This window comes from Scylla paramamosain, chromosome 21 (assembly GCF_035594125.1).
Source record: "Scylla paramamosain isolate STU-SP2022 chromosome 21, ASM3559412v1, whole genome shotgun sequence".
Classification (NCBI taxonomy): Eukaryota; Metazoa; Arthropoda; class Malacostraca; order Decapoda; family Portunidae; genus Scylla; species Scylla paramamosain.
The window spans coordinates 19,990,767-20,014,092 of record NC_087171.1 but is presented as its reverse complement, the minus strand read 5'-3'; the positions used below and the strand labels follow the sequence as shown (position 1 = coordinate 20,014,092).

General features: G+C 40.6%; 1 protein-coding gene across 5 annotated transcripts in view; it reads left to right on the top strand.

Moving 5' to 3' along the window:
* The window catches only part of LOC135111192 (membrane-associated guanylate kinase, WW and PDZ domain-containing protein 1-like), a 254,877-nt gene that overhangs the window by 223,296 nt on the left and 8,255 nt on the right, over nucleotides 1-23,326 (top strand). For all 5 annotated transcript variants that reach the window (XM_064024275.1, XM_064024276.1, XM_064024274.1 and 2 more), the window contains exon 10: nucleotides 14,186-14,284. In XM_064024275.1, the coding sequence (XP_063880345.1) occupies nucleotides 14,186-14,284 (99 nt within the window). The remainder of the gene's footprint in view (nucleotides 1-14,185; nucleotides 14,285-23,326) is intronic.

Genomic DNA, 23,326 nt, shown 5'->3' with positions numbered 1-23,326 from the left:
TAGTAATCTCTCTCTCTCTCTCTCTCTCTCTCTCTCTCTCTCTCTCTCTCTCTCTCTCTCTCTCTCTCTCTCTCTCTCTCTCTCTCTCTCTCTCTCTCGTTCAGGATAGGATAAAAAAAGAAAGGAATGGAAGAAGGATTCAAAACCATTGCGTGTACATTGATGATCCTAAGTTGATTGGTTTGGAACAGACTCGTCCGGTGATGAATCCATTGTGAAGAGGAGGAGGATGAGTAGGAAGAGGAGGAGGAGGAGGAAGAGGAGGAGAAAAAAAGGAAAAGAAAAGATAGAATAATAATGATAATAATGATAATAATGGTGGTGGTAATAATAATAATAATAGAAATAGCAATTGTTATGGTCAAAACGATAATGACAAAGACTAGTTCAGAGAGAGAGAGAGAGAGAGAGAGAGAGAGAGAGGAGAGAGAGAGAGAGAGAGAGAGAGAGAGAGAGAGAGAGAGAGAGAGAGCTGATCCCAGAAGCGGCTTTAGAATTCAAAGTAGCTACCGGATTTCTGTTGTAATCTCGGGCATTTAGAGAAAATCCCTGTGTCTTTGTCTGCGCCTGTTTCTTTGTCTCCTGTCCGTGTCATTCCTGTGTCCTGCTTGTCAGCCTGTTATCTCCTTACCTTCTCTATCTCTCTCTCTCTGTCTGTGCCTCTGTCTCTCTCTCTCTCTCGTTTTCTGTCACTGTCTCGTTCTCTGTTTCTCTCGTGGCTCTTTCTTTCATTAAGTCCGCGTAGCAAGGCAAGAGAGTGGCGCCCCAGTTCCTGCTGTCACGCACTCCACCTTCCTGTCTAATTACAGTGCATAGTGCCATGAATCTTCCTCCTCCTCCTCCTTGTTTATGAATGGAATGTGTCTGCATTGTATTTTGTTTCTCTGTCTATCTTACTTCTTCTTTGTTTACCTGTCATTATTCTGGTAATAGTTTAAAAAAAGAATTCTGCATCACCAGTAGAAAAAACACGATTATTAACTATTAATAGTCATGATGGGAGGAAAAACATTTGCGAATACGGGTCTTAGAGCTGCAACCATTATTCAAGTTGTTCGAGGCTTTAATTGTCCCACGGAAACGTAGCAACTATCTTCCATAAACAGGCGACCGTTAAGACCCTTCCCGCCACCCTCTCCCGTCTTGTCCTGGAAACGGAAGTGGAGTTGCAGGGCTGTAAAAACGATCCCGATATAACGCACTCCAGTATCATGCAAGGCGGTCATTCATCTTGCGGCCGCGTGTGTTCGTGACCGCCTGGTGAAGTGAGTGAGTCTTCCTAACGGCCTGAGTACACACTAGGAAGGAAGGAAGCAGTAGATTCGGTACATTTTGAGGGCCCCTATTGCTTGTCCCTAAGATCCTGAGTACACATTGGGATACAAGCAGTAGATATAAAGTTTGATGGCCCTTTAGTTTTGTATTTGTATGTGTCTCGATGTGTGGTGTTAACAAGCTAGAGTGTATGCATGTTAGCAGTTAAAGGTGTCATTACAGTGGTTATCGTAAGAAGATCCTGAGTAGAGGAAAAACATGATTAAGGATGGAAAGGAAAGGAAGGAAGAGGAACAGAGAAGAAAGATAACTAAGGAAAGGAAGGAAACAGGAGAGAGAAGAAGTAAGTGAGAGACCAAAGAAATATAGGAAGGTTTGTCTTCTTTTCTGCAATGACTCGAAAAGAAATTACCGTTTTATGTTATGTTGTATGGAATTATCTGTGTTTTATTCCATTTACTGAACTTTTGCTGTCTAACGCTCTGTACATTATCACTGTCACCGGGATAACTACAACACGGGAATCATTTCAGTTTGTCTCCCATTATATAATAAAACGGAATACTTGCTGCCTAATGTTATCAATCATCAGCTTCGTAGAGACATCAGGGGATTAGCTACAGTGACAAAACCATCTCTATTTTTTGTCTCAACGTGGAATCTCAGCCTGATTGGTTCCCTTTTATCTTTTAAAGGGATCATCATTGGACTACTCGGCATATGAATAAAGTCCAGTGAATCATAACCCTTATTAATGAATCCGATGACAAAATTACTTTTTTTTTTTTGTCTCAACGTGAAATCTTAGCCTAATTCGTTCTCTTTCATCTATTAAAGGGATCATCATTGAACTCTTCGGCGTATGAGCAAAGTCCAACGAATCATGACCCTTGTTAGTGAATCCGACGACTTGGAATGAGAGAGAGAGACGCTTCAGGGAGAAAGATTTTTATCCGTCCTCATCCCCATTAGTTTCTGAGTGCGCGAGGGAATGAACCCATTGGAAAACTTGGATGGAGCGGTGATCTGATAGGCGACTGATTGGATGAGCGTCATTTTGGAGCGTGTGGCGTCTCCTGCTGGTGTCCCGCTATCCACCGTGACGCTCCAGTTGACGGCGTAATCTTTGCCAACTCGCTAGAAGTTCTTAAGGTGCCTCGGCTTTGATGAGCTAAAGGAGGGACCGGCGCTTGTGGGACTAATAGGGGGTTGATGGAGTGAAGACGAGGCGGATGTGGCCATAATGAATAACTGGATTGTAAAACGCTTTCCCCACTTAAAGCGTTTCTCATTGGCTTGTTCCCCTTTATGTATTTTCTCTCCTAGACATTTCCCCATCCCTTTGTCTCATTACAGGCATTTCCCCCCCCTCTATTTCATCTACAATGGGCTTTTTTCCCCTTCGGACATCTTATCCACTTCTTTCTCTGGACACCTCTTCCCTCTTGGACATTTCTCCCCTCAGACTCTCCTCCCCACCTCGTATTTACTTCATCATTAACCCAATATAACCTAAGCCTTTTAAAGTAATAGGTCAGTGTGTGTTTCAGTATTAAAAGACAGTGTTATATATATACAGGATGGAAAGTGTATATATTTAGATGGGAATGCTCTTAGTCCGTAGAGCAGGAAGGGGAAGGGAAAAGAAAGAAGGGAAAGGAGGGAAAAAACATGAACATTCTCCTAATATCTCAAACCTTCTCCCGCACCACAACGGTATAGTGAAGGGAAAAGCAAAACTCAGACAGGCACAACATATGCAGGTACAACGCTTCTCGTTAGATCAGTGAGGTTAACGAACGGTGGGTACGGTTAGTAGTTGGATGGGTGACCGCCGTATTATGATTACACACACACACACACACACACACACACACAACAAAAAAAACTTCAGCCTGAGAGAGAGAGAGAGAGAGAGAGAGAGAGAGAGAGAGAGAGAGAGAGAGAGAGAGAGAGAGAGAGAGAGAGAGAGAGAGAGAGAGATGAGAGAGAGAGAGAGAGAGAGAGAGAGAGAGAGAGAGAGAGAGAGAGAGAGAGAGAGAGAGAGAGAGAGAGAGGGAACAAGCAAAAGAAAGGCGCAAAATTGTAAAGGGTGGTGTGGCTGTGCTTAGTGTATAATGTGTACAAAGGAGGAAGAGAAGTGCCTTGGGGCGCGGCCAGGCAAGGCGAGGCGAGGGAGGCACGCCAGTATGAAAAGCACGTGTGGGGAATAAGCACCACACAGGAGATAGCAGACCTGTAATGAGGAAAAATGTTGTAGTTTAAAAATACGACGAGTTATTTTGTTGGTGTCGGTGGTTGTTGATGGTTGTGGTGAAGAGAGAGAGAGAGAGAGAGAGAGAGAGAGAGAGAGAGAGAGAGAGAGAGAGAGAGAGAGAGAGAGAGAGAGAGAGAGAATGCAAACAGTGGGAAGGCTGGATAGTTTCAAGGTCAGACAGATGTTAGTTCAACACACACACACACACACACACACACACACACACACACACACACAGAGAGAGAGAGAGAGAGAGAGAGAGAGAGAGAGAGAGAGAGAGAGAGAGAGAGAGAGAGAGAGAGAGAGAGAGAGAGAGAGAGAGAGAGAGAGAGAGAGAGAGAGAGAGAGAGAGAGAGAGAGAGAGAGAGAGAGAGAGAGAGAGAGAGAGAGAGAGAGAGAGAGAGAACCTACTTCACGAGACTCTTCTGCTTCCTGGTGTCTACCCTCAAGAAGAATCCAATCCCTCCAACTTTAGGAAGAAGAAGAAGGAAGTGCTGAAGTGGAGGAGTATTTTTGGGGGTACTGCTCACCGCTCACGTGTTTCCTCTTGGCGCCTTCAAAGAAAACGCTATTCTCTCTCTCTCTCTCTCTCTCTCTCTCTCTCTCTCTCTCTCTCTCTCTCTCTCTCTCTCTCTCTCTCTCTCTCTCTCTCTCTCTCTCTCTCTCTTGATCAAGTTTCCAAGGGTTATTAAGCGAAAGCAAGGAAACTCTCACTCCTTTCCTTATTATTTTCTCATTCTGTTCACTTCCTCTCCCTCCCTATCTTTTCTATCTTGCTTTTTTAACTTCTCCTTCATTCCTCTGTTTTTACTTCTCCGATTTGCTTCCTCCTGTGCTCTCCTCTCTTTCTTTCTCTTGCTCTCTGTCATTCACTTTAGTCGTAATTTCCTCAAGGGTATTGACGATAGTAGTGCAGTAATATGTTGGATGTATTCGTTTCTAATCTTCCCATTATCAGGTAGCGATCATGCGGCATTAGCAGGGCTGGGAGCGAAATTTGTTATCTCTAATTGCCTTGCCTCATGCGCTAAGGTGTTTATCGATATTATGCACCTATTAGCCTCTCAATGACCATCGCTTTTCTCTCCTGAGTGGACCGTCGCGTGTACCTGTTGCAGTTGTGAGGCGCTGCAGTATCGATGGAGTGGTGAAAATTTCAGTGTAGTGCAGATTCGTGTTATTCCCCCATTCACTTCTATGTAAATTCTATCCAAGAATTTCCCCTCTTGAAATGTGTGGGAAATCATTCGTCCCATTGTAAATTAAGTTAATTTTGTGTGTGTGTGTGTGTGTGTGTGTGTGTGTGTGTGTGTGTGTGTGTGTGTGTGTGTGTGTGTGTGTGTTTGCAGTATTTTGCATGCACCTAAGTAACTTTATTCATCATGTGGTGAATTGTTTTTGGGTGAAATCTTTGGGTTCTTCGAGGAAATTTGCCGTAATAAACCTCGATTTATATTTGACATGTCAGCTGCTGCGATCCTCATTTAGTTGAGGTACGAAATTTTACAGACAAAAAGATATTCTGTAGCTTATCAATGTGAATGTGCCGATACTCGAAGGACAACAAGAATGTAAACAAAATTATAAATACTTAACTGTTATGTGTTAATTTTCCTCTTAAACGATCTATATATGAATTTTAATACATTTACCCTGACACTTTTTTTTTTTTTTTTATGTGTGTGCGTGTGTGCGTGTGTGCAGGGAGCGTCATCCAAAACTTGAGCCTAAATTATCGTTTATGGAATATCAGGAGGCTTTTCCGTCCTGATGTATGACGTTATCATTTTATTTGCGATTAACTGAGTGCCCTAATAAACCTGTTACGTCCTTTTTGCCTTACACTATTATGCACGTCATTTACGCTGTTACGGAGTTATTGGCGCGGCGTGGTGCATGAATGATTGTGTGTGTGTGTGTGTGTGTGTGTGTGTGTGTGTGTGTGTGTGTGTGTGCGGAGTATTTTTCGTATACCTCTGCTGATATCCTTTCCATGAAGATAATTAATTTGATTTGTCTTTGTGTGGCAGCTCTGCAGAATTTATCCTCCGACATATTAATCTGAACAATGGATTATTTGTATAGCCGCCAATAGTGCTTTCATGACCGTTTCAGCCTTTAGGAAGCTTGGTCAAGAGGATTCCTTGATGGGAGAACTCTGCACACTTGTCTGATCTTTACTTTCCGTCTTATTTACCTCTTTTCTCAGACTACTCATTTTCTAAAACGTATAAATAGCTTCCTTTACTGCCTTATTTTCAAGTTTAAGTTGCTTTCAAGGTAACGAGGAGTAGCTGAATTATTTACAATGAGAGGGGAGTAGTAGTGTTGGCGAGGTGAGGCGGTACACGTGGTGCAGTGTCATGAAACGTAGGAGCTCCTCTATACATGGCACAGTTTGACGGTCCGTATCCCTGCTCCTTCTCTGTTACGCTGAGATTAAAATTTTCCCAAACTTTCAGTGTTTGGGGCATCGTGATGTTCGCAATCTTTCTGAAACGAAACTTTGCTTCAGTTCCTTTGCATATCACAGCAAACTTAGGGAAATAATGCTTCGGCGTGCAGGGTTCGTGTTACACCCTATAATGGAGGGAGGTGCCTCTTGTGATGCACTGATTCTCAAGTTTACGAAATACTGCCTGTTTTTTTTTTTTTTTTTACCTGGAAGCAAGAGTTCTTGGCCACTCATTGCCACCACACACTGAGGGTTGGTGCAGTGTTTTTCCGGCATCTGATACATAAACAACACTAGCTTCTCAGGAACTCAACAAATTCTACTGAAATGCATAGACATGTTAATTATTCGCTTAGAGCCCACACCCCTTAGTCGTTGAAGCAACCAGTAATACAAAGGATTCGCGCAAATTCAGTGTGAAAAGGCAACATTATTACCAACACACACAGTGCACACACACTCCCTTCATGCTGCTTTTAATCACGATCGATACCTTTGTGAACCCGAGAGCGGTTGCATGAAAGGCCAGATGCACGTTCTCACTTTCAAACACTTTTTTTGGTCTCCTTTTTCACACGACGGAAACTCCACAGCTTCATCTTTCCTAAGTAAGTGGGCGCTAATGGCACAGAAGAACCCCCGCCCCCCCCACAACACACACTGCGCTTCGCCCGCCTCTTTGGGAACGTTCTGAGTCAAGCACGAGACATTACGCTGCCTCCCAGAATACGACTGAGGGAGCGTTAAGATGAGGGCGGCGGGAGGAGGACTAGAAGGAAGTACTAGTGAATGTCTACTGTACAAAGACCTTGATACTCGCTGAAGCCTGACCGTCACTTTTCCTCGCTCGGCTTCTCCCCATCTTCCTTACTGATGTACGAGGAGTAAGACTGCCTTTTTCTCCTTAGATAATGCCGTCTTCCTTCAGTGATCCTACAGCCTCCACTTGATTTCGAAAACTTTTGCGATTATTCATGACTGCAGAATGTTAAGGCATGAAAAGTAGAACGTTGATATAGAATGTATATTTCAATCAATAAAGTGTGTTTTTTTTTACTTTCTAAAATTCTTTCAAGAGTGAAATATTGGCAGTATCTGTGTACCACTCATAAAAACCACAAAGAATATTTTACTGATAATAATAAAAGAAAATATGGATTTACTACACTGGAGGAACTAAGAAAACTAGATTACCACAAAAACACAAAATTTATCACATAACTTGAAATGCATCGACCACACTGAAGACACTGACGAATTTGGAATACCAGGAAGGAAAAAAAAACACTAAGTAATGCAAGATATTATAGATTATGTAATGTACTTCATCTAAGTAACTTTGTAATTACGAGTATGTTACGAGTAGTGAAGGAGAGTGTGGTATGGTGGACACACACGCAATGCAAACACTCACGGCTGGTAGGTGTTGACTCAGGAAGTGTTAGGGCTACAAAAGGAGACAAGAAACAGTAATAGTAGCAATTATTTCCTGTATTTTCAGTATTTCCAGTAACAGTAATAGTAGCAATTATGTGCCAGTATTAATACGTATGATATCGGAATTGTTAGTCTTTATCGCTTGATCAAAATAGAGGACGTACGAGTATGAGAGAGAGAGAGAGAGAGAGAGAGAGAGAGAGAGAGAGAGAGAGAGAGAGAGAGAGAGAGAGAGAGAGAGAGAGAGAGAGAGAGAGAGCGGATGTGAAGGAGACTTGGTTTCTTCTTTTTTGTTCTAATGTTCTAAGTTCTCCTTGAGTAGTTGTTCATTAAAGCCCAAAAGATCTCAAGTTGTCTCCTCCTCCTCCTCCTCCTCCTCCTCCTCCTCCTCCTCCTCCTCCTCCTCCTCCTTCTCTTTAATACGATCCAAACAGAAGTCCACGTCAATTAGGCTTTGCAGAAGATTAGCAGAAAGTCGTCTGCTTCTATCCATTCTCTTTAAGTTAACCAACACGGATTTTCTTTGACGTATCTTTCTTTTCGTGTGTGTGTGTGTGCGTGTCTGTCTGTCTGTGTGTGTCGATCAGCTGTTTGGGCTTCTTTGTTGGTGTTACCGCTTCTGCTGCTGTGCTGAGGGTAGGAGGGAGGACAACAGAGAGGGGAGGAAGGGAGGGAGGGAGGGAGGGAGTAAGGAAGTCCTCGTTTTCTATTACATCCAGTTCCCGAATCGATGAATATGTGGGTCAGTCATTCGAGCTGCAGCAACTCAAGGCCACGCGAGCACACACACACACACACACACACACACACACACACACACACACACACTTGGATACTATTTTTGGTGATTATTTAAGTAAATTTTTTATAGGACTAATGTATTGTCATAAGCAGTATTTTTTTCTCTTTCTTTATACAGGATAAAGCCATTCTTATTGTAATTTTGTATCATCTCTTCATCCCAGTTTGTTTATTTTACTTATATTCCTCTGCTGGTACTTTCCTCCTATTCTCTTTGCCTGTATCTATTCGTACTTGCTTTTAATTAATTCCGGTTCATCTCCTCTTCAAGGCAACTCTTAACTTAAATTGGTTCTTCCTTTACAATTCTTCCCTGTAAGTTTTTGGGGGAAGGAATTAGTGGGCACTTTTTTCTGGATTTTTTTTCTTTTTTTTTTTTTGCCTTCGTCTGCCTCTCCTGGTGCATACAAAACTCTTTATCTCTCTTTAATTTGCATATACTTGGTGTTCGTCTGTTTCTGATTCCTTCTTTTGCTTCTCCTTTCTTCTCCTCGTGTCTGTTTGCTGCAAATCTAGGCTCTTTCACTATTTTTTTTTTTTTTAGTCTTTTGTCTTCTTATACTCGTTTTTAGCTCATTTTGTCTTCTCTGTCTTCTTATGTAGCTCGAATTTTCGTAAGACCTTGCAGAAACTTTGCCTTTGATACATTTAAAGTCATTGTTGCAATTTTGTATGTAGACTTGGGTTGGATATGTTCAGTTCTCAACAGTTTTTATATAATTTTGTTGCTGCGCCCGCTCCCTTTTTTTTTTTTTTTTTTCTTTTTGACATGATGTTATGGTCTGTATGCTTTATTTAACGAAGTACGTTATGTTCTTCACTTCGATGTGTGATTCTGTATTATTTGAAGTTGGTCGTGTGTGTGTGTGTGTGTGTGTGTGTGTGTGTGTGTGTGTGTGTGTGTGTGTGTGTGTGTGTGCTGCATGTTTATAATTTTCTTCTCATTATCATCTGATGTCTTTGTTATGAATATTCGTATTTTTAATTCATGTTGACATTTCATTCTTTTCTGTCTTTTGTATTCTGGTCTTTTCAGTCAGTCTCTCTCTCTCTCTCTCTCTCTCTCTCTCTCTCTCTCTCTCTCTCTCTCTCTCTCTCTCTCTCTCTCTCTCTCTCTCTCTCTCTCTCTCTCTCTCTCTCTCTCTCTCTCTCTCTCGGACCTCCACCGTCTTGGTAATTGTCGAGTTTCGTTTTTTGGTCAAGGCCAGACTCAAGAAAAACACATCAGGGCGAATTAGTAAACTCAAATATTTGCCAGAGGACGAAATTTATGATTGTGTTGCTGGAGGGTTTAAAATAGTTGAAATATTTAACGTTTATTTACTAAGCTTTATTAATTAACATGCAGATCTGCCTTTATTTGTATTTTGAATGGCAGGTGAAAAAGTGTGTAAAGCACTGATGAATTTATGGTGTCTTAGTTACGTCTCTCAGTTACGTGGATGAATGAAAGTACTAATGATAATATAGTCTGCTATCTCTTACCTTCCGTCCACTCCTCACACCACGCATCGCTCTTTCTCTCACACTCCTGACCACAATCACAAAATTTCCACTTTCCCTCGCCTCCCTTTACCGCCAAGTTAGCAGCAAACAACTTCTCCACATCTAGCCACATCCAACCACACCCCTTCAACTCCTCATCCTCCTCACCTTGTACCCTCACCACTTACACGCCCTACCACCAGCCTGCCACTGCTCCTTCCTGGCTTCAGTACCCTCCCCTAGCATTCCCGTCTCCCCTGCCCCTCCCACCCATCTTATCCATGCCGCGTCTTGCCACCTGTTCCCGCCAAAGTTTAGAACAGCTTAATTGCTGCAAACTTCACGAATGCACCCTTTGAAAGTTAAGAGAAAGGAGAAGAGTGGGTGTCCTCCTCCTCCTCCTCCTCCTCCTCCTCCTCCTCCTCCTCCTCCTCCTCCTCCTCCTCCTTTTCCTTTATTTTTTTCTTGCAAGTTTTCGTTTGTTCTTTTCATTTGATCTTTTTTCTTCGATTTTTTATTTTCGTTCTTTCATTTTTTTCTTCCTTTTCTTTTCTTTTTCGTCTTGTCTTTTATCATTATTATCATTATCATTTTTTCTTCTTCTTCTTCTTCTTCTTCTTCTTCTTCTTCTTCTTCTTCTTCTTCTTCTTCTTCTTCTTCTTCTTCTTCTTCTTCTTCTTCTTCTTCTTCTTCTTCTTCTTCTTGTCCTTCTTGTTCTTGTTCATGTTCTTGTTCTTCTTCTTCTTGTCTTAATCTTTTAATTCTTTATTTCTGTTCTTATTCTTAGGCTCTTAATCTTCTCTTTTTTTTTATTTTTACTCATCCATCCTGTCATCTATCCTGTCCTCCTCTTCCTCCTCCTCCTCCTCCTCCTCCTCCTCCTCCTCCTCCTCCTCCTCCTCTTCCTCTTCCTCTTCCTCTTCCTCCTCCTCCTCTCCTTCATTTTAGTTTTTGCGTGTAATTTTCCGCTTCCTGTCGACTTGTTACTAAATTGCTTCCTTATTGTCGCACGGAAATATTCTCTCTCTCTCTCTCTCTCTCTCTCTCTCTCTCTCTCTCTCTCTCTCTCTCTCTCTCTCTCTCTCTCTCTCTCTCTCTCTCTCTCTCTCTCTCTCTCTCTCTCTCTGCCATCAGCTATGTACGGACAAACTGGACTGATTTAACTAATAAATCAACATGTTTTTTTTTATGTAATAGTTTTTTTTTTCGCAAGAGGATAATCTCAGAATCTTTCTTACTAAGTTAAATTTTTCTTGTAAGTTATTATCCAGCCAACAACATTCCAACAGTTCCTCTTATTCATCATTTTCACTCTGATTCACTGCACGTCCCATCAACTTTCCCTAAACTTTGGCCGAAAATAAGCTGATCTATTGGACAACTCTCGCTCCCACTTACTCTGTAGCTTGATTATGTCTTATGATGTCTTCATGACTTTAATTTTGCAGTGCTCGTGGCTTTCTTGGTGTTGTTTTGGAAGGCTGTCATGGTCACGTCTTGGTGGTCAAAGCGTTGCCTGTTTCTTACGTGTCATTGTTTACGTGTGAAGAAAGCAGGCCACGTGCACAAGATGAGGAGAAAATGCTAATTTGCCGCTACCAAAATTACTTAAAATGGAAGCCAAGGTAATTCTGAAGATGTCTACATTCCTTGCTGTTCAAACATGGCAAGGAGGAAGAAGAAGATAAAGAAACATTAAACAGAGAAGATTTCAAAATAAAGGTTAAGATAATTGTTATGTCTCCATACCTTGGTGTTGAAACATGGCAAAGAGGTAGGGGAAAATAGATAAGAGTTTCCTTACCAATGACTGAGGAGCTGATTGTCTCTGGCATGGAGACTTAAATATATGTCTTCTCTAATTCTACAAAGTCTCAGTTTTGCTGCATTCACTCTTTTGTTACGTTGCCATATGACCACAATATTACAGGACATACATTTTTGATCAGTCAGTCTTTTGCAATCAGAAGTTGATAATGGTAGTCGTAATATTAATAGTAGTAGTGGTAGTAGTAATAGGAGGAGGAGAAGGAGGATGACAAGAAGGAGAAGGAAGAGAAGGACAAGAGGAAGTAGAAGAAGGAGTAGGAGTAATTGCAGTCGTAATAAAAACAGTTATAATGGTAGTCGTAATATTAATAGTAGTAGTGGTAGTAGTAATAGGAGGAGGAGAAGGAGGATGACAAGAAGGAGAAGGAAGAGAAGGACAAGAAGAAGTAGAAGAAGGAGTAGGAGTAATTGCAGTCGTAATAAAAGCCGTTATACTAATTGTAATAGCAATCACAACCACACTACACCACACCACACTAATCATAAATAAAACTAAGCATAAAATATCGAACCTAAAGTCACGTGAATATCTGTCAGGGATGATTTAAGTATTTTTCTTTTCTTCCCTCACCTTCCTTACACTGTGCGTCACCTTGCATTATTCCTTCTCCTCCTCTTTAGCTCCCATACATCACCGTCACTTTGCTGATATTTTCTCATATCCTCCTGCATCGCGTTTCTCCTTTGTCACCACTTCCTTCCTTCCTTCCTTCCTTACCCCATAAATTATTCCCTTTTCCTTTCCACCGTTTCATTTCCTCCATGTTTCATTTCCCATCCGTCATAAAGTCGCTCCCAAGATGTACGAAAAAAAAATATTAAAAAAATGGATTCTAAAGTAATTATATTCCTAAAACGATTTATTTATCCGGTCTAGTGAATTTCTAAACTGATAAGTCGTTTTCTCTACACAACATTAGCTGGAGGTCACTCAAAGAACTGCTCTCTCGGCTAACTCAACACAGTAATGTGAAATGTGGCAAATACTGTCCGCAGACATAATGAAATGTGGCAAGCTTCTACCGTAGACTTAATGAAATATGCCACCTTATTGTAGATTACTCCTGCGTGCTCTCTCTCTCTCTCTCTCTCTCTCTCTCTCTCTCTCTCTCTCTCTCTCTCTCTCTCTCTCTCTCTCTCTCTCTCTCTCTCTCTCTCTCTCTCTCTCTCTCTCTCTCTCTCTCTCTCTCTCTCTCTCTCTCTCTCTCTCTCTCTCTCTCTCTCTCTCTCTCTCTCTGTACACTTAAAATATTTTCGTTGTTAATATTTGTACACTTATTTTCATTATTATTATTATTATTATTGTTATTTTTATTATTATTATTATTATTATTATTATTATTATTATTATTATTATTATTATTATTATTATTATTATTATTGACATGTTTTTTCCATGCAGCTGTTTGTGTGGTGTGTGTGTGTGTGTGTGTGTGTGTGTGTGTGTGTGTGTGTGTGTGTGTGTGTGTGTGTGTGTGTGTGTGTGTGTGTGTGTGTGTGTGTGTGTGTGTGTGTGTGTGTGTGTGTGTGTGTGTGTAAGGAGCGTCTTTTGTTTTCTGTGATGATGATGATGATGATGATGATGATGATGATGATGATGATGATGATAATGATGACAACAATAATAACAATGGTAATGATAATGTTAAACTGTTTTGAAAGTCACATATGTTTTTGACCTTTATACGAGTATAGTAACTGTTGTTGCTAAAAGTACATTTTTGAAAATTAGGAGATTGTTTAAAATTAAAAGGACGAGTAATTAATTTTACTGAATATATAAAAAAAAGTTATCGAATCGAGCTTTATATATATTTTCTTTTCCTTTAAGAATTGCTATCTTTACGCCTACATATGTACACCAGGATCTTTTAAACACACTAGTTTTTTTTTTTTTTTTGCCCAAGATGTAGAATATAGCATCATTAATTTTAACATTAACGCTTTTGAATCATGAAAATATTTTTGATTAACGAAAAAAAAAATCATATATTCAGTAGATTAAAAAAAGAGTTTACTATTTTACCGTTTGCAAATATATTTTCAAGTTTACCTCATACATTTTTATATCCAAAACACACACACACACACACACACACACACACACACACACACACACACACACACACACACACACACACACACACACACACACACACACACACACGTAAGTATTCCTTACGAGGCGAGAATGAAGCTGTTAAATTTACATTCTTTAGAGAGACTTAGGTTAAGAGGAGACCTGATAGAAGTTTTTAAGTGGTATAAAGATTATAACAAGGGGGACGTAAGCAAAATTCTTAGGATCAGCAACCTGGACAGAACAAGAAATAACGGGTTCAGACTTTAAAAAAAAACTTAAGTTCAAGAAAGAGATAAGAAGAAAATGGTTTTCAAATTGAGTGGTAGATGAGTGGAACGGACTCAGTAATCATGTTGTTAGTGCTAAGACATTAGGGAGCTTTAAGAGAAGATTAGACGGTTTTATGGACGGGGATGATAGGTGGAAATAGGTAGGTATATTTCATACAGGGACTGCCACGTGTAAACCTGGTGGCTTCTTGTAGCTTCCCTTATTTCTTATGTTCTTATGTTCACGCACACACACAGGCCTGGAGTGGTAGTGATGAAGTGTTTGTCCACAGCTGAGCCTGCTAACGGAGCTGCGGGAGGCGGTGCGGCCTGAGGACCAGGTCATATTCGATGCGGCAGTGTTTCGCGGCGCTGCCAGGCCCCGGGAGAAGGTGAGGCGGAGGCACTGAGGTGGTGGAGGAGGAGGAGAAGCAAAAGAAGGAGGAGTAGGAGGAGGAGGAGGAGGAGGACATGGAGAATGAGGCTGTAGAGGAGGAAGAAAATTCTCTCTCTCTCTCTCTCTCTCTCTCTCTCTCTCTCTCTCTCTCTCTCTCTCTCTCTCTCTCTCTCTCTCTCTCTCTCTCTCTCTCTCTCTCTCTCTCTCTCTCTCTCTCATGTATTACACCGTCATTCACGTCCATTGCCACTGTGACGTAAGGAGTGTTGTTGGTTACTGCAAGGTGATGTTGACGGAAGTGATGGTGATGGTGTAGTGTCAGTGGTATGGTTGCTGTGTTCTTGATGGTGGTGGTGGTGTTGACGGTGGTGTTGGTCAGTGTCTTTGGGTGATTCCAGGTTTGTGTGGTTCAGAGTAGGAGGTTGATCATGCTTCAGTGATAATAGGAGAGGAAGAAAGCAGTGTCAGGAATCATCTATGTTCTCTCTCTCTCTTTTTCTCTCGTTGATTGAGAGTAGAGTCTTTCTTCTCTTCTCCTTACCTAAGTTGTCTCAGTAACTCAAAGGAAAAAAAAACACACGTGCGGAAACTGAAATTGATAGGAAAGTCTGTGCCAAAGAGAGAGAGAAGAAAAGGAAATAGGAAGAAATGGATGAAAGTGTTGGAACTATAAAGTATATCAGAAGTGATGAAACGAATAAGTACGATTTTTCGGTCAGGTAGGAAGTACGTTGTTCAAAAAGTGATCCAGGTAACCTTGCTGTTTTACGTAAGCGCGTGAACCGATTACCTGAAGCAGAAACTCAATGCAGCATATGTACACATTTCCACTTCAACCAAAGGACGTGCCACTATACTTTGTGTGTTTGTGTTAGCAAGCGATACATTTTTTGTAATAGTTTCCCCACGCAACTCGGGCCGAAGTCGTCTGGAGAGAGAAAACTGAATCATTTAAGGGTACACTACTCCAGAAGATTTAGTTTCAGTTGCTTCATATTGGTACCATGAGTCACACACACACACACACACACACACACACACACACGTTCCTTCATCGTTGTTAATAGGTAGTTCGCACATTTCTTCCATTCACTGCCTCCAAACGGAACGTCTAGGGCAAGGAAGCGAGGAGGAGAAGCAGAAGGTGGGGAGGAGGGGATGGCTCACCCTTAGGACGAAACACAATAGCCACGAAGACAGGGGAGTCGCCGTCTTCCTCGCCGTTGTTACCCCCGGAGAGTAATGTTAACCTTTCAATAGACTATCGTATCGCACAAAGGATAGTAATAAACATAGCAAATACTCGTAGTCCTGGTGAGTGTCACGTGCTTCTAGTGACTCCTTCCTTAATAATGCCGTCATCGTAGCCAATATTCGTAGAGAAGACCACATCCTGTCATCTTTGAGGGGACTACCGACTTATGCAACGTTAACAAAGGTTTCCCCGTTTTGTCTTTAAACTTTTACTTAATGATAGATTTTGTCTTTTAGCTTCAAATACTAAACTTAGTGTTTCGTGTTTGAGTGGTGTTTGCGTCTGTGGGGAGCGCGGGGCTGTGACGGGAGGCGTGGGAGAGGACGTGTGCTGGGAGCCGAGGAGAGGCACGCTAGGTCACAAGTAAAGCTTACAAAGACTGATTCAGTAACCGCGGTGGCCTTGTTTTGCAGTGCTGTTTTCGATCCAGCCAAGCGCCAGTAGAACCTTCCATCTCTCACACACACACACACACACACACACACACTGAGGCCGTGAGTATCATGTGCCTCTTATGTGGGAGGAAAAGGTCCCAGATCACCCACTCCTCCACCCGCCCTCCACCAGGCGGTCACGGCTGCCGGGGTGTCATCCACTGACGCTTTCATAAGGTCACTATTTTCTCTTCTTTGATGACGAGTGCGCAGGTGAATAGAAGGTACCTGTGCCGTTAGCTAGAGTGTTCAAGGATAAAACACGCAAAGGAAAGGTGGTGGGCACAAAACGGAAATGCGCAGAGGACAATCAGATAAGGTGTTTTTCAACTGATGGTCCGCCAGTTGAGGTGTTGCCCACGCAGTGAAGCACATCTATGTGGTCTTAGTGAGATGCTTTATTCATGGAAGGTATTTCTCTCCACTTCGTTATTCTCAAATGATCATTGAAGTGTTTTCGTTTTTCTCGGCGGTGCTGATGGAAGGGCGTGGTCGCCGCGGAGCTGTTGTGCTCGATCGTTAAATTAATGGTCCAAAAAATATTCCAGCAACTTGTCTTGATTTTAAGTATTGCGTCACGTTTATAACTTCAAATTCCCAACACCAAAGTAATTTCAAGGCTAAGTTTTGGTCTCCAATATGAATAGATAGAGAGTATAACATCATAAGTAATGCGGTGGCTAAGGGATACACAGTTTTGAAATAAGGTAACACAATCTTCACTTACTGTGCTTGGCCTGATAAAAATTTCAATCAAGAAAGGTTAATGTTTCATCATTTTTATGCATATGAAGTAATTTTGCAAATTATATCCCATGTTGTTGAAAATCACATTTCCTCGCACAAGAATGCCAGTGTTGTCAGTAATATTGTTAATCATCTAGATTTACGAGTCCGGTTGACGAATCACGTTTTTTTGGACAAACGTTCAGACAGGTGAGGCGCGTCCCAGGGCGTGGCTTCCGGCGCCTCGTCTCAGCCTTGCCACTGTCAACTCATGGTGCTATTGGGTGGTTCGCGGGGCGCTTCTTGTAGGCGTGACAAGACTAAAATATCCATACCAGTTTTGTAGGATTATTCTCTCTCTCTCTCTCTCTCTCTCTCTCTCTCTCTCTCTCTCTCTCTCTCTCTCTCTCTCTCTCTCTCTCTCTCTCTCTCGTGTGTGTATATATATATATATATATATATATATATATATATATATATATATATATATATATATATATATATATATATATATATATATATATATATATATATATATATATATATATATATATATATAACACACGCACACACACACACACACACACACATAAACTGCTGGGAAATTCAGATGAAGATCGTGTTAAGACATACGACGTAGGTTAAGTAACTGCCAGTAAGGTTCCAAACCTTTCCCATGATTGAGGGGAATAGTGTAGATCACATATAAGGTGTTCAAGTCATGACGAAACCTGGAGGCGCTGACTGCTTCGTGTATTTGTGTGTGTGTGTGGTCGGGGTGGGTGCGCGTGTGGGTGGATGGGCGGTTGAATGTGTGTGTGTGTGTGTGTGTGTGTTCATGTGTACGTGTGTGCGCTAGTGCGTGCGTGGCGCCTGCAGTTTTTTTTATTAGCTGCGGTGATAAAATTTGCCGAGCTTGGTGAAAGGCATAAATTATCACTTTATCCTGAGTAGCATTACTGGCGAAGAGAGCAGGCTGACCTTGGCCGCTGTCTGTATGAGAGGGAAAGGTGTCTTCTTTATAGGAAGAAAGCTTTCAGTGTAATGGCGGGTAGAGCACTGTCCTCTTCTGATGTAATAGCTAGGGAGCTGTTTCTCATGTGGAGATGAGTCACCGTTGCCTCAGACAGTGGTCGTGGGGTGGTGAGGCTGGTGGTCAGGTCACTGGTGTCCCCGAGGAGGTGTGTGGTGTGTGGCTTGTGGCCGTTGGAGGAATCAAAACAGTCCCCGGGGTGCAGCACGCGGGGCATTGCCGGTGTGATTTTGTAGTGTTCTTTGTGAATAGCAGAGGAAAAGTCACATCCAGCTAAATGCTCCTCCGGTGTCGTTTTTTCATCTTTAGGTGAATAAGTCGCCGGTAATCCAGCGCGCTGCCCACGGCACCGCCACTGAGGGCTCGGCCTCACGTCACATCAGTGAACTGCTTGACATGTGCACGTTGCTTGTGAACGTAGTGTTTAGCAATAGTGAATAATATTTTCATCAAGGCTACAGTGCCTTATTCAATGTATTTTTAGACTAATGAATTTGTAACTTTTTCATGCCACGCCTCGGACATCCAAGTCTAGTGCGATGTCCTAGCAGGGCAAGGTAACGACGCCCGCAGGTGTCCTGGTCTTTCCTCCTCATTTATCCAGTATTTTAGAGCCATAGTGTGTGCATTGTAGCTTGCAGTGAAGTGCATTTTTTCCTTTACCTAACCAGACATCTTTTTCATCGAGACTCGTGAGTGAAACACCCACAGCAATCATAATCCCTTTTTCCCGCCCTTTGCTTTTTGTCATTAGTTAATAGTTGTGCTTGCATGTGCATGAATAAAAAATATCCTGCCTTTTCACAGTGCAGAATCCTTATTGTTTTAAGATAAGCATAGATGTATTTTAAAAGATTACAAATTACATTTTTTGAATAATTTATTTACAAAGAGAAACTCTCCATAAAACGTCAGTTTTTTTTTTTTTTCGCGTGTCTGAAAGGCGGGATCTTATTACTAGTTCATCACCAGCATTGGTTCTCCCTATTGCTGCGGTTTAATGCATTGCTTTTAGCTTGCAAGGACACAGAAACATCGACAACATTTCCATGCATAAAAAACCTTTTTAGCCATTTGAGATGTTGCCAGGACTCTTGGTTCTTAATGTCGTGCGATGCACGAGTCCTCCACTCACAACTTGTACGCTTGTCAGTGACTTTATCCTGCTGTTTGTTCCATTGCCACCAGTGTCTGTGCTGAACCTGCTGTCCAGGAAACTACTTGCCATGAATGGGATGTTATCCATACTGGCTCACCCTCACAGCACCACACCTTGCTTCACCACTTGTGTTGACATCCACTACAAAGGTGATCCAGCGAACATAATATGCACGTCATTTTTGTGAAGATAGATTTGATGGTTTATTGACTGCCAATGAAGAGAGATCTAAAACTTCGTAAGACTTTTAGGATCCTGTGGGAAAGTATTCGTAGTACGTAACTATTTCAGGACCATTTTTTAGAGACTTTCAGCTGTGTTGTATAACTTCTGCAGTACAATTCTTAACTCTTGGAAAACCTTGAGAGAACGTGACCTTCATGGGGGAAGCCCTTCGTCATATTAAAATAAAAGGAAAAGCATTTACTTTTTTCATGGAAGTTTCCACATGAATTTCGAACTAACTTAAAACTTGGTAAATTATATCAAGCTGCTTTTTCCTTCTTTCTCTGGCCTTTGACTGTGTGTGTGTGTGTGTGTGTGTGTGTGTGTGTGTGTGTGTGTGTGTGTGTTGTGTGTGTGTGTGTGTGTGTGTGTGTGTGTGTGTGTATGTGTGTGTGTGTGTGTGTGTGTGTGTGTGTGTGTGTGTGTGTGTGTGTGTGTGTGTGTGTGTGTGACATTTCCTCTTCTTTTTCCTTTGAAGTAACCGTTTTTTCACATTCAGGGTGACTTTCGAGAAGTACTGAAGGCAAAAGAAAGTAACATTTTCCAGCGGTATTAATAACAACTCAAAGCAGCAGAATGATACACGTGACACGATGCATGACACATTCACGCTTACCTCCTTCCTCGCATTTTGCTTCCACTTATGTACTTCAGCTCATTTTATAGTTGATATTTATTTTATAGTTGATATTTATTTTATGCTGGCTGAGGGAGGAAGTTTTTGTATTATATGTATTGATTATTTTATTTATTTATTTATTTATTTTTTTTTTACGTAAATTCTCTTCACCATTTTTCAGAATGGTTCAATCGTTTGACACATTCGCTCTTGTGCTCCAGTAAAGTGCACTGTTTTCCACACATCTTTCTAATTTCTAATTATTTTGCCATCTAATCTGTCAAATTCATTAAAGGTATAAATTCAGTTCGGTGTCTGTTTTTTTTTTTTTTTTTTCCATGCCACAAAGATATACTAATTGCCTCAAAGCGTGTATAGTTTTATCTCACGAACTGTTGACTGAAGATGGCAAACACAAATAACAAAGACTTCTCTCTCACTACAAACTATAAAATAAATTTTCTCCTCAAATTTTGTGTTAACAAGACTGCTTGTTTTAGATGACTGTCTCTGGTCACCTTCTTCCTTTCATCATTTTTACCATACCTGAGCAAGGATTTAGTTATCCCCTGTATAGAGTGAGCTCGTTAATATGAGAATGTCACACACACACACACACACACACACACACACACACACACACACACACACACACACACACACACACACACACACACACACACACTAATAGTTCAGAGGTCAAGACACACACACGTAGCTCATCCTATTATCACCTTGTAGCACCTTCAAGTTATCACAGTCCCCTCAGCATTTTTGCACCATTGCCACTGCTCATTGCATGTTTTCTGTCGGCGATGCATTTTGAAAAATTAACCCAAACTTTTGCCCTTTTCAAAGCTGTGGTGCCATGCTGTGTGTTTTCACCAAATAAGGATTTTTCAGGCTTTTCCAGGTTTTGGAGCCTGCATTCCCATCTGGCAGATTTTCCTTTTATCATACAAACCATGCAAAGGAACTTGAAGGACATCAGATAAAAAATAGAATGATTAAGTAAAGGAGGCGTTTCTTAGTAGATTTCGGATAATTGTTGTAAATTTAATACGTATAGGCGACCGTGATCCGAGGTGAGCGGGACGACACGCTGTGCCGCCCCTCACTAGCCAGCACTGACTGTTACTGCCTGCCCGGCGGCGGCGGCGTGTCGTCCCGCCTGCCTGAGTGGCGCGTGCTGGGTGGTGGCGCGGCGGCTTGTGGGCCGGAGTGTGATTCAGGAAAGCCTTCAGTGAGGAGCATTTTCCTGGATAGACTACACCAATGCTGTCTTATGGGTAGTTCATCTACGCTAAGTATCTTGTTAAGAAAGGATAACAACATAAGTTTGCGTGTGTGTGTGTATATATATATATATATATATATATATATATATATATATATATATATATATATATATATATATATATATATATATATATATATATATATATATATATATATATATATATATATATATATATATATATATATATATATATATATATACACACATTACACGTAATAGAGTAATAACAACACTGCCTCTTAGACTGCCAATAAAGTATCATGTGATGAGGTTTTCTGATGTGTATGTAAGTATATGTTAATTATAAAGTTAGACCTATAAATAATGGCTGGGGACAGATCCGTGTCACTTGGGCTGTAGCAACGCAACACCCGATGTCTGACGTTTTCCTTTTTCCGTTAGTGGCGAGCAGCCTCACACACGAGCAAGGCCACGTTAAGGCTGGCTGCCGCCCCTCACTGTGTACAATAATGCACACACTTCTTGCAATGCTTCCTTCAAATGTGTCTTTTACTTCTTTCTCTCTAATCATCATTTACCTTCTAAGCCAGTTTTCAGCTTGCAGCAAGGTTACATTACACATTCCAGGTTTTGATCGACACGTTTCACCATCGGGTAGTTGATGTTGTGTTTTATAATGTGTGTAAGTGAGTCGGTGGAAATGAAGGTCCAAGTAGCGGCGTGTGTGTGTCTCCAGGGTGTGGTGGTGCAGCAGGTGGCGGTCAGTGGAGGAGTGTTGTGTACATAGAGAGACAGGGTTGAGGTGCTGACCGGACGGGGCTTGGAGACTTCATTACATAAGAGATCAACAAACACTTGCTTTTCATTTTTTTTTTTTTTTTTTACTGTGGAACAAAGTGGTTCATGTAGAGATAAGAGTCATGCTTCATATGCTGATACACTTGTTCCCCACACTGTTTGGCGTGGGCGTACGCTCACCCACTCAGCCTCCCTCGCACGCACTACCTCCACCACCCTGCTTGTAAGTTGTGTGTGCGTGTGTGTGTATGTGTGTGTGTGTGTGTGTGTGTGTGTGTGTGTGTGTGTGTATAGTGGTGGTGGTGGTGGTGGTGGTCGTGGTGGTGATGGTGAGATGACAGACAAACACAAAAAAATATTTTTCCTCCTACCGAAATCTAGGACTATGATGGTAATGATAATTATTGTAATGATAATAATAAAAAATCTTTATAGTCATCATAGTAATGATGGTAATGATGATGATGATGATGATGATGATCATAATAATAATAATAATAATAATAATAATAATAATAATAATAATAATAATTAGTGATATTAATGCATTTTCACTGAATTTACTTTCAATCACTATTATTATTATTATTATTATTATTATTATTATTATTATTATTATTATTATTATTATTATTATTATCATTATTATTATTATCATCATTATTAATATTATCATTATTGTTATTATTATTACTATCATTATAAAAAAACTTCATTGCTTTTCATCGCCATCTTTACTGTCGTAGACATCACCAGCTAACTCGACTGTCTTCACTTTCTTGTACAGAGGAGGAAAAAAATTTTTTGCACAAACATTTTTTATCCATCAATGAATAAGTTGATAATGATAATGATAATAATAATAATAATAATAATAATAATAATAATAATAATAATAATAATAATAATAATAATGATAATAATAATAATCAGTATAAGATAAAACCAACATTTTGAAGATGATAGAAGACTCACTGCCACATTTCTTAATCTTTTAAGAAAATATATTGCAAATCTTTAGCATACCAGGGTTACAAAGATACTAATGCAATACATGAAATACACCAATGGTTTCCTCGCAGGTTAATGATCTCTCTGTATAAGTGTGTGTGTGTATGTATGATTAACCGAAAATTTTCCTCCCCCCTTTTTTCTGTATGTATATAGTGCTAATATTCTCATTTTAAGGACTTCATGTATATCAGTGGAAAGGATTATTATTATTATTATTATTATTATTATTATTATTATTATTATTATTATTATTATTATTATTATTATTAGTTATTATTATTATTTTTGGAGATACGTATTGCTGCTGTTGTGTAGAAGATGTGTTAGTTCCATGTATAGATTAATTTATTTACTCACCTTTATTTCCCCCACACACACCTTCTACCTTACTTACCCTTCTCTCTCCGTAATATAGTGCGTGTGTTATTTCGCTCTCATATATTTGATTTTTTTTTTTTTATTGCGTGTGTATGTCAGAGAGAGAGAGAGAGAGAGAGAGAGAGAGAGAGAGAG